Source organism: Electrophorus electricus, chromosome 21 (assembly GCF_041902795.1).
Source record: "Electrophorus electricus isolate QZ-2024a chromosome 21, ASM4190279v1, whole genome shotgun sequence".
Taxonomy (NCBI): domain Eukaryota; kingdom Metazoa; phylum Chordata; class Actinopteri; order Gymnotiformes; family Gymnotidae; genus Electrophorus; species Electrophorus electricus.
Window position 1 is genome coordinate 11,170,001 of NC_137517.1, and position 11,863 is coordinate 11,181,863.

General features: G+C 48.2%; 1 protein-coding gene across 2 annotated transcripts in view; it reads right to left on the reverse strand.

The window, feature by feature from the left end:
* The window catches only part of col5a1 (procollagen, type V, alpha 1), an 85,169-nt gene extending 74,652 nt beyond the window's left edge, over positions 1–10,517 (reverse strand). For both annotated transcript variants that reach the window (XM_035521227.2, XM_035521226.2), the window contains exon 1: positions 10,142–10,517. In XM_035521227.2, the coding sequence (XP_035377120.1) occupies positions 10,142–10,241 (100 nt within the window). In that variant the 5' untranslated portion in view covers positions 10,242–10,517. The remainder of the gene's footprint in view (positions 1–10,141) is intronic.
* Positions 10,518–11,863: the final 1,346 nt, after the last annotated feature.

Genomic DNA, 11,863 nt, shown 5'->3' on the forward strand with positions numbered 1-11,863 from the left:
TGGGCTGAGGAGAGGGGAGGGGAGGAGAGGAGAGGGGAGGAGTGAAGAGAGAGGGGAGGAGAGGAGTGGAGAGGGGAGGAGTGAAGAGGAGAGGGGAGGGGAGGAGAGGGGAGGAGAGGAGTGGAGAGGGGAGGAGTGAAGAGGAGAGGGGAGGGGAGGAGAGGGGAGGGGAGGAGAGGAGAGGGGAGGAGAGGAGTGAGAGGGGAGGAGTGAAGAGGAGAGGGGAGGGGAGGGAGGGGAGGGGAGGAGTGAAGAGGAGAGGGGAGGAGAGGAGTGGAGAGGGGAGGAGTGAAGAGGAGAGGGGAGGGGAGGAGAGGGGAGGAGAGGAGTGGAGAGGGGAGGAGTGAAGAGGAGAGGGGAGGGGAGGAGAGGAGAGGAGAGGAGAGGGGAGGGGAGGAGAGGGGAGGGGAGGAGAGGAGAGGGGAGGGGAGAAGTGGAGAGGAGAGCGGAGGAGAGGAGAGGAGAGAAGAGGGGAGGAGAGGAGAGCGAGGAGAGGAGAGGAGAGGAGAGGAGAGGAGAGGAGAGGGGAGGGGAGGGGAGGAGAGGGGAGGAGTGAAGAGGAGAGGGGAGGAGATGAGTGGAGAGGTGAGGGGAGGAGAGGAGAGGGGAGGAGAGGAGAGGAGAGGAGAGGAGTGAAGAGGGGAGGGGAGGAGAGGAGAGGGGAGGGGAGGAGAGGGGAGGGGAGGAGAGGAGAGGGGAGGAGAGGAGTGGAGAGGGGAGGAGTGAAGAGGAGAGGGGAGGGGAGGGAGAGGGGCGGGGAGGAGTGAAGAGGAGAGGGGAGGGAGAGGAGTGGAGAGGGGAGGAGTGAAGAGGAGAGGGGAGGGGAGGAGAGGGGAGGAGAGGAGTGGAGAGGGGAGGAGTGAAGAGGAGAGGGGAGGGGAGGAGAGGAGAGGAGAGGAGAGGGGAGGGGAGGAGAGGGGAGGGGAGGAGAGGAGAGGGGAGGGGAGAAGTGGAGAGGAGAGCGGAGGAGGAGGAGAGAGAGGGGAGGAGAGGAGGGGGAGAGAGAGGAGGAGAGAGGAGAGGAGAGGGAGGGAGGGGAGGGGAGGGGAGGAGAGGGGAGGAGTGAAGAGGAGAGGGGAGGAGATGAGTGGAGAGGTGAGGGGAGGAGAGGAGAGGGGAGGAGAGGAGAGGGAGAGGAGAGGAGTGAAGAGGGGAGGGGAGGAGAGGAGAGGGGAGGGGAGCCCTGTCTACGGAGCTGTACTTCCAATACAGATCAATACTATATAGATACATACATGTATACATGTACATACAGGCTGTTTAACTGTTCTGATTGACTTTGTTTGTTGCATTTCCATGACAACAGCGCCATGGCTCCTGTCCAGACGTCTGGCAGTCAGCTGCTATGATGAAACATCACCCTTCTGAGTGCAAGAATGCCTATGCAAAATCGTATGTATTTGTACCGCTCAGAGAAGCAATTCTATCACAGTTTTGCAAAAAGGGCAAATTATAAGCTTGCAATCAGGGTTTTGGAAACCCTGAGCATCATTTTGTGTGTATGTGTGTGTGTGTGTTTGTGTGTGTGTGTGTGTGTGTGTGTGTGTATGTGTGTGAGAGAGAGAGAGAGATAAAAACAAACTAGAAAGGAAGCGACAGAACTGGCTTGTCAGTTACATTCAGACCAGCCGAAGAGAAACAACCAAAAGATCCATCAAAGTGGTGCAGAAAAAGACCAAAGCCACTCATCCCTCAGTTCTGTAATTACCGGTCTGTGAGTGGACGGCTCGTGGCCGTGGGCGGGATTATAGGCTGCACAGACAGCTCAATGATAGGCCTGCCTGAGTGATCAAGAGCTGCCCTTTTAATGCTCGCCAGTCAGGCAGGCAGGGTGGAAGGAAAGGCTCACGGGTAACGCGAGGTCACGAAGACAGCAGTGCCAGGATGTCATGCCGTTACACTGTGGTTTTCGACATGCCCTCGTTGACCCGCCCTCCCTGCGTCTCCCCGGCATCATCCCCGACGGCGTCTCTAAGGGCCCGTCCGTGACATTATGACATTTCACTAGATGACCCCTTGAAATGGCAAAAGCTGGAGAGAACATGTTTCATATCTCTACTGAAACTTGGTCGACTCGGTCGAAGCCATTTTTAAATGCTTTTTGCAAGCTTTTCCTGTTCTGTGCATGTCTGCTTTCATGATGGAAGTTGCACGCACTTCTGAGACCTGGGGCCAAGTGGCCAAGGCCAGTGAAAAGCAGTAATAAAAACATGCTACAACCTCTGCAAACACCCTCACCCTTTATCTTCTTCATCGCTATCTCTCTCTTCCCCTCCCTTTAGATCCCCCCAGTCCTCATTCATCTGCCTGGCCCTCTCTCACGCTCTGTTCTTTCATATTCAAAACATGGATTTTTTTGGCTCCTTAGAAAGTCACTGATGAAATTACATTCTGTAAATCTCTTTCTCTCTCTCTCTCTCTCTCTCTCTCTCTTTCTCTCACTCACTCTGTCTTTTTTTTTCTCTCTACTGTGGTGTACCATGCTCTAGCATAATGTGGTAACCTTGGGTAGCGCAGTGTGGGTAGAGAGTGTTTGCAGTGGTTGGCTGCTGTGTGTGTGTGTGTGTGTGTGTGTGTGTGTGTGTGTGTGTGTGTGTGTGTGTGTGTATTTTAGGTTGCTGATTGCACGCAGACCACACTCTATAAACCACTGAGTGAGCACATAGAACTTATATAATTCTCTTCATCTACTACTGCATGTCTGTCTCTCATGAACACACACAATGTTAAACCATTTAAGTATAAATAGCAGCTTATTTTGTCGTGTATGCGTCTCTATCACAAAAGCTCTCTCCATATTTATTTATTTATTTATTTGATAATTATTTAAAGACCTTTATTAGCATTATGCAACTATACGCACATACATGTTTCCCATCATGTTACCATATGTACACCCTATATTCAGGCTAAAAATGTGTGTGTGTGTGTGTGTGTGTGTTTTATCATAGACTTTGGTTTCTTTGATGGTTTCTCTAAGCAACCATAAGCTTTCTCATTTCCCATATAAGTAACATTTCCAAACTATAATTTGGACTAAGTCATGTGTGACATACGTCAGCCTTACGTGATGCTGAGAAGCTGAATGGCACACATACTACAAGGTGCTGCTGGCTCTTTAGGTAAACTTCAGATAGAACATAGATGCCCACATCTTCAGCCCAATTCTGAACATATTAGGCCAATCTTGGATTATCACACCATTCGTGGCACAAGCTATCTTGCAAAGTGTCATAACCTGTTATAAGCCCTCCTTGTTAATGCAAGATCTCCAGATGCACGGTTGGAACTAAACTCTGCAGGGTGGTAGATCTCCAGGAACATGGTTGGAACTAAACTCTGCAGTGTGGTAGGTCTCCAGGAGCAGGGTTGGAACTAAATTCTACAGGGTGGAGGGTCTCCAGAAACACAGTTGGGACTAAACTCTGCAGAATAGGGTTGGAACTAAGTTTTGCTGTGTGGTATACGGGCACCTTTGATTGAAATGTTTCACCACTCTAATTCACCCTATTGAGCCACATGAAGTGAATGCCCATAAACTGGAGAGTCAGACCAGGCGTGTTGTAGCAGGGAGGACACTACAGTCTGCAGTCTTCAGTAGTGGTAGACAAAATCCAGACATAGGAACAAAAACACCTCTGTCTTGTGCTTTGCGTGTGTGTGTGTGTGTGTGTGTGTGTGTGTAAGCATATGTGTTTGCACTCGTATGTGTATGTGTGTGTGTGTGTGTGTGTGTGTGTGTGTGTGTGTGTGTGTGTGTGTGTGTGTGTAAAATGTCTCTTAAACTCTTTCTGGAAGGAGTTACACATGTCTGTGGTTTCTGTGGCAGGTTCACAGAGAGCTACTGCTTGAATGTGTGTGTGTGTGTGAGAGAGAGAGAAAGAGAGAGAGAGAGAGAGAGATGTTCCATGGCCATGCCCATGGAAGGAGTGCCAGATTTCAATGCTGTGCTGCAGGACTTTAATAGTCCTGCTCACATGTCCAGACCCGTACCGCATTCTCAACACACACACACACACACGTAAAATGTCCATCGCTACTATAAAGAAGTGCTACATAATGGCCCCATGAACAGCTTATGCAGCACAACTGTTACTGCCACTGGTGGATATGAGTCTGGACCCAGCTGTGCCATGCCCTGTTAGTTGCTGGGATTTGTGTTTTTGACCTTGAGGTAACCAGGGAAACCAATTAGGAGCAAATTTTCTTTAATGTCAGAAGAGAAGCTCAATGAACCAGAGCCCAATCCAGAATGCCTGTCCCCAGACATCCCAGAGGGTCAATCCCAGAGTGACAGTCCCACAGGACGATCCCAGAGGGACGATCCCAAAGGGTTGTAGGTCCTTTGCAGGATGTTCCCTGCACATCCCGATTGGCTCATCAATTTGTCCAAGGGAAAACCTTTCACATCTTTTGGCATCACACACCCTTGTGCAGTGTGTTTGGGTGTCATCAGAACCTTCCCACTGATCTGAAGTGTTCGGGCCTGTCTGTAGAGAACTGGGAGCTGTCTGTCCTGCTGTACCTCCATCTAAGGCTTGTATTGGCAACTCTGCTCCTTCCTTAGAATAGAGAGACAGAATATGTGCCTCCTCACCACTCATAAAACCGATAGATTTATCTAGAGCGAGTTCAAGAGGCTGACTGTGTGTGTGTGTGTGTGTGTGTGTGTGTGTGTGTGTGTGTGCACATATGTGTGTGTTGGTCATAAAACTTCCTAGCATCCATAATGCCCTCTTTTAGAGTTCAAAGAATGGCATGCAAGCATAGGGATCACAGAAAGAGGTCACCATCACCAGTCTATGCACACACACACTTGCTCACACAGATTCCAGCCTTCATCGCCGCGGCAATATCCCATAATACAAAACAGGCTATTCACACACTATGTGTAATCAGATGCAGACTGCTCTGACTGGATTTCCCTAAGACCTTTCACACACATTCACATACACAAGGAAAGTTAAAAGTGACTGTTAATTCTTGCTCTCAGCTACAAGCTATTTACGCTCAGCAGCACAGTGTGATGTTCCATCCATCCATCCATCCATCCATCCATCCATCCATCCATCCATCCATCCATCCATCCATCCATCCATCCATCCATCCATCCATCCATCCATCCATCCATCCATCCATCCATCCATCCATCCATCCATCCATCCATCTGTGTGTCTGTCTAGATAGATAGATAGACCTATAGACCATAGTGAACATAGACAATAGTGAACACAGACAGCACTAACACAGACCATAGACCGTGGTGAACACAGGCCATACTGAATACATGACAGTTCTGAACACATACCATAGTGAACACTGTAGTGACAACTGCATTCACAGCAGAACCTCAGGAACAACACTATTTCATAGAGAATTTCCGGTGTTTTGTAACCCCTCTATCACCCCCCCCCCCCACACACACACACACATGCAAAACCATCTTTATAGAAACACAAGTGTAAAGACTGATTTCCCAGTGCAGTGCAGCCGTTAATGGCCTTTAACCTGCATCACCCTTTCAGAACTGCATTGTATGTCCCCACACACATGTGCATGCACCCACGTGCACACACACACACACACACACACACACACACATTTACATGTGTTTTATCAAGGCAGTCTGCCATGTTGTACTGTGTGTGAAATCTAGACCATGCTTTCCCCCCCTCCCACCTCCCAGGTAACTACCCAGAGGGACGTGGGGTTCTCTGTTCTGTAAAAGAAACGTTATTTCATTCCTCTCTGCCCAGTTCCAGCACTAGATGAATAAAAACATCTGGAGCACATTCTTTCCTTTTTTTCCCCCTGGCGCTCCTTTCCTCTAGGATCAGCAGACAGCTTCAATACCCTTCCCAGATGTAAGGAAATAAATAAAATAAAAGCCCTGAAAAGTCCATCGGAGGACAAAAGTCTCCCAGAAAAGGGAAGAGTTGTGAAGAAAACACGAAAATGCGGAACCCACCGTCACTGAAACAGCGGTCCGTTCCAGAGGCAGGGATGTCACACCTGGACAGGCTCGGTCAGAGTTAGCAACAATGCGCTAATGTTAACATGGCTATGCAGGGAATGTTATTGTACAGAAGTTCTATGTGTGTGTGTGTGTGTGTGTGTGTGTGTGTGTGTGTGTGTGTGTGTGTGTGTGTGTTTGTAACCCCAGGGGACCCAGGGTTCGGTGTCCCAGATCCCCACCCCTTACCCCCCAGACATCCTGTTAATCAAAACAAAGACGAGGGGGTCCATACAGCGCCAATCAGTCCCAGCACAGTCCAGTCAAAGCCCCCATTCATCCCAAACACAGTCATGTACACACACACACACACACACACACACACAGATTCTGCCACCTAAATCTTATTTATAACATGCATAACATGCACACACACACATACAGAGTCCTGTCTATACTCACACACGTGCATGAATTACATAACCACAGACACAAACTGACATGCATGCATGAACTAAGCCCTGGAAGATAATGGATGTACGGGGGTTGGTGGAGTATACCCAGGTCTTAAGGTAATGCTGAAAAAAGATACACCTTCACACGCACACACACACCCACCCGCACATACACACAGACAGACACACATATACACCCATACAAGCTCGGTTGCAGCAGTTATAATTGGTCAGATCCAAACACGGACACGCACTCCCTCACATATTTTCTGACAGCAGAGAGTGATCCTTTTTGAGACATTCTGCAACTCAGGCCAGTGAACTGTAAACCTCTGGCACAGTCGCCATGCGGGGTCACGGCCCTAAACAGCTGACCTTTAGCCCCTGGCCCTGTGAACTCTGTTCTGCCTCCCCACCACCAGCCCCAACCACCTGCAGTGGAAAGTTCCTCTTTGGGCTCATCTCTCCTAGATTCAAGGCCATAAACTGGGGCCTTGAATCTAAGCTTTGCTGCACCCCCCCTCCCACGAGGTCACAGTGTCGCCCGATGAACGCCGAACTTCCCGGGTCCAATCAAACACAAGGACCCACAGACCCCGCCCCTCACAGCCAGGAAATGCAACAGGCAATCAAGTGTCTCAGTCAAATATATAGTCATTTTGCCAGCTCTGGGCCTTTTTGTGATGTACCATAGTGATTTGACTGAGACTCTTGATTGCCTGTTGCATTTCCTGGCTGTGAGGGGCGGGGTCTGTGGGCGGGGTTTTATATATATCTATAACTCTAGGTATATTTCCTAGCCTTAAATACTAAACTTAAACTTTAAAGCCTGCTACTGCACTCAATTAATTGAGTATTTGGATGTGCTGGATTTGGGAGGGGACTGTATCTCCCTCATGGCCCAGCTTCCCTTCACCTGGTGTGGGCCCATGATGGCTCCAGGCTGCCCGTGTGTGAGGACCTCTGTTGTAACTCATAATTACAGGCAGCTACCAGCCAGCCTCACCTGAGGCAGGTAACTTTCCCTTCTAGCAACCAATTCTTTGGACATACCAGGGGAAAAAAAGTGTTCAGTGAGCAGAATACTATTTCCGTGGTGTCTGAAATTCAAATTCAAGTATAGTAAGTAAAAGGCAAAAACACTATTTAAAAATGTCAAAGTTTATGTTTGATGGACTTCTTCCAAACCTGAGGCAAGGAAAACGATGTTAAACCATAAAGCACTGAACATCCTAGTACTTCTAGATTCTTAACAAGATTCTTAACTAGATTATTTGCTAAAGGAAGCCATTTCACTTCAAAGTGATACACAGTCTTACTTTATGGAGAAATTCTGTCAAAAGAAGGGTGTAAAATAATGCCAGTGCTAGCTTGTGTTGTAATATACAACCTTGAAGGAGAGGAAGCTCCCTGCCCTGGGTGTGAGGTAGATCCCTGCCTGTCAGCAGTTTTAATTTTTACGAGTTGCCATGAACTCTAAAGTGCTGATGTAATCTTATAGCACCATCAAGACTTCCAGCATCCCCCAATCCCTCAGGCCAACTACCAGAGAACCTTGCTCCAAGTGGATGTCTTTCTGCCCTCATCGTTTTTTCACCACCCAGTACATTACATCACCTTTTGCGATGTTGAAGGGAGACCGCACTCCCTTAACCAAAATGGCTAGCAGGAACACTTGGTCTGTTATAGGGTGAGTGTTGAGAATGTGACAGCGATTTCTGTGGTTTTGCTAAATTACAGCACCACCTCATTACACCACACGTCGGCACAGTCTGGAACCGCTCCGAGTGATTAAAAGGAAGTGCACAGCATAATTTGGAACTCACCCCACATGCGGAACAGTAGAGACTTTTATTTGAACACATCATATATCTAAGGGCTTGTTGTTTCCTGTATGTAGTGACAAGAGCCACCTGAAGGTCCCTAGACACGATTTCACGCCAACTTCAGGAAGAACATTCATCTCAAGTGGATACACTAATGCAAGAAGCAGCGGAGTCTGTTACAGAACAACACTGAAATCCACTTAAGAGTGAAGATGCCTCATATAAACGAATTTTGTGCTCCTGGCGCTAGCGGTGAGTTTGGAAAGCGTGAGCTCGGTTACAAGAAAAAAAACACCGTTTTTCTTTTAATTCCGTGCACCCTTCCGACTGCGAACAGACACCCAAACTAATCAAACTCAGGGAAAGCTCCTCCCCTCGCTCACTGCCTCCTCATTTCCCAGCCCCTCCCCCTCACTTCTTCTCAAAGAGAGAGAGAGAGAGAGAGAGAGAGAGAGAGAGAGAGAGAGAGAGAGAGAGAGAGAGAGAGAGAGAGATTCCCTGGGACTGACTGGAGAGAGGGAGATTGAACTGAGAGAGAGTTGCATCGTCTCTTTGACATTGCCCTGTTATTACCGATTATGGCCCTGCTATTACTGATTATATAGTACAGCAGGCAATTAAAATAAACATATCGTCTGTCAGATGCGACTACACTTGATTTTTAAACTTTGCGCACTTTTTAAAAATCGTTTAAGCGATGAAAGGAACATCAGAAGAACAAAGCGTTCGTGCGGCGCGCGCTGTCCACACCGTGCGCGCCTGCGACGTCAAAACGTGACGTCTCACTATTTTACAGCTTATAAACGCCGCCGTCTGTACGTTTTCGAAATGTTTCAAGCCAACCTTTCACCGATCTCCGAACTCTTTTAAAGAGACCAACCAGGCCCCGTCCTGAGCATCTCTCGAGAGATGACACGCGGCGACTCCACCCTTATTGCGGAGGCGCGTGAGACGCACCCTCTTCACCTCCTCTCGCGAGTCGCTACTGATGTTCTCCGTTAAAAGGACGATCACTGGGGGCCTGCAGCGCGGAGGAATTTCTACCTTAAATAATGTAATGCACGTTATAAATAAGGAAATATTTCATCCATGCTGGGTTGTGGACATTAAAAAAAACAAAAAAAACCGAACACGAAACTTTCTCCTTTGCTCGTGCTTCTCATTTCTGAGCGTGTGCATATTTTTCCAATTACGTTCGCTATCCAGAGGGCGTGCCGAGGAAAATCGGATTCTTTGCCAGAACTTCTAAAAAGGCTCTGGAAGCAGAAAAAAAAATTCTGTGTATTCGCTAAAAAGACCAAAATAACCATCTACCCCCTCTCTCTCTCTTTCGCGGTCTTGGAAAATCAGATTAATATCAACTCTTTAAAACCCAAAACGAGTGAGTTGCACGTTTAAGACAGTGATTTTTCCAGTTGCTGTTGTAGTTCTAGTCATTTGAAACTGATGGTACTATAAAAAAAAGAAAAACAACAACAAAAAACAAGTTATAACTTGGAAGATAACGTGGACGATCCTGGGATAACGGGTTGGGATGGACTGGGGGTCCAGCGCTGCCAGCGGTTAGGAAGAGAGCCATTCCATTGCTCTGTGTAATGGCAATAGATGGCGCAGCGTCCCGACCAGAACTAGACAGATGTCTGCCCCCTCTGGCTTTGTCTGCCCGGGGGGGGGGGGGGGGAGGATATAACTTCAGCTCTTCTCAAAGTCAACTTTTCCCCTGTATAACTGTATAATGCTGAGTAAAGGGATACCAAAATCATGGATCGGTCACAGGACTTCGGAGTCGGTTCTTTGCAAAGCTACGGCCCCCCTTCCCAGTGCCCCCAGCACAGACACAGAGACGATCACAGAACACCGTTCAACATAACACCCCTGCACGCAGTGCACCGCTCGCGTCTACTCACCTGAGCTGGCCCGTGAGGTTGCAAAAAGCAGAATTATCGCTAAAGTGAGCTGAGCGCGCTTTAGCCTCCGTTTTACTTTCCACTTGATAGGGGTATCCATGACCGCCTGCGTCGTCCACACAACGCGTGGATCGAGTGATTAAAGACGACTGGAGAAAAGCAAAAGTTTATGTCTAACAGATCTGGCGAGAACTCGGAGCCCGCAGGTCCCTGAGACGGGGAGAGGAGGAGGTGGAGAAAGACGGAGTCTCTCACGCGGCCATAAGTTAGTGGATGTCTGGATTCCTCCGGATCATCCGCGGATGGGGCACCCTTTCTTGCTCTCTCTCTCTCTCTCTCTCTCTCTCTCTCTCTCTCTCTCTCTCTCTCTCTCTCTCCTCTCCTCTCCGCTGATCTATGCGACCTTCCTCCTCAGAGCTGAAATGATGCCCCTTCTCTTACTCGTCATTGACAGTGTCTAGAGCCAAAGTTGGGGAGGGGGCGTTCCTCCATTCTGTCAGTCAGCAGGCGAATAGGACAGAGCAGCGAATAGGAGCTGCCCATGGGAACCTGCGGCGCGTTTCATTGGTTCACACCAAAGGGGGGGGGGGAGTGAAGAGAAGGGTTTTTGGTGTTTTTTCTCCAGCTTTTCGGTCCACAGCTTGCTTCCATCCCTCGCTCAATAGTGACCGAGACAAGTCCGGGGCGTGCCAGCTGGAAAATTAAACTGAACTACAGTTTAAACGCTCCAGACTTTAAACCATTTTTAGGGACAAGATTGGAAAGACACACTTAGGCTGTGTGCGGGAAATTCAAAACGTAGTGATACTGAATAACCTTACACAATTCTGAATGGGACCTGAGAAAGAGGTCGAGGCCATTCTTAGTCATCAAATAAACAAGTGTAGGATTCTATTTAAAGTCTACGACCCTTGACACGTGTGACAGCTGGAGTGTGCGGGTCTAAAGGAGCGGTGGTCTTCTGACACCCGTGCGGCTCTAAAACACACTTAAAAGCGTCACCAATTTAGCTTCCAGCTTTCCTTCGTCGATTTCATTTCTAGTCCGTTACAACCGCACAGAAGGGATATTGTTTAAGATGTACGAACCTTCATGTAAGATTCGTTTATTTAATCTATAAAGACAACAGAATGATGAATAAGCGTTTGCAACTCCCAACTGCAAACAACTTCTTAACTGAAATTATAGCTGAAGATGTAACTGTAAACAGACATTCCCACAGCTCATATTCCAGTATAAATGGAATAAAAGTTTAATTGAGGCTAGTTCTAAAAACAACATAAACGAATCCAAGATTATTGGGCCACATTTGTAGGAACTGCTGTGAGGATTCAGGCACTTGCTTGCTTCGCCCAATTATGGGTGAAGAGTACGATATGTCTAACCTTATGACAAGGTTAAGAATGGCAGCTCAGTCCAGTTCAGGAATGATGCTTCACAACAGGAATGTGAGGAATGTGTCTCCTGGTGAGGTTGGTCCACCGGACACACCCCCCCCCCCCCCCCCCCGGCCTAGGGGGGCCAGGAAGGGGCCGGGGGAGTACTCCCGTTAATTGCTCTTTAAAACACTTCATACACATAAAGCCACATAAACATGCACACACACACACTGATTTTGAGTTAAATGCTGGCCATGCGTCTGTTAAAACGTTGTGTGTGCCTGTGTGTGTGTGTGTGTGTGTGTGTGTGTGTGTGTAGAGTTTGGAACAATACCAAAAAGTA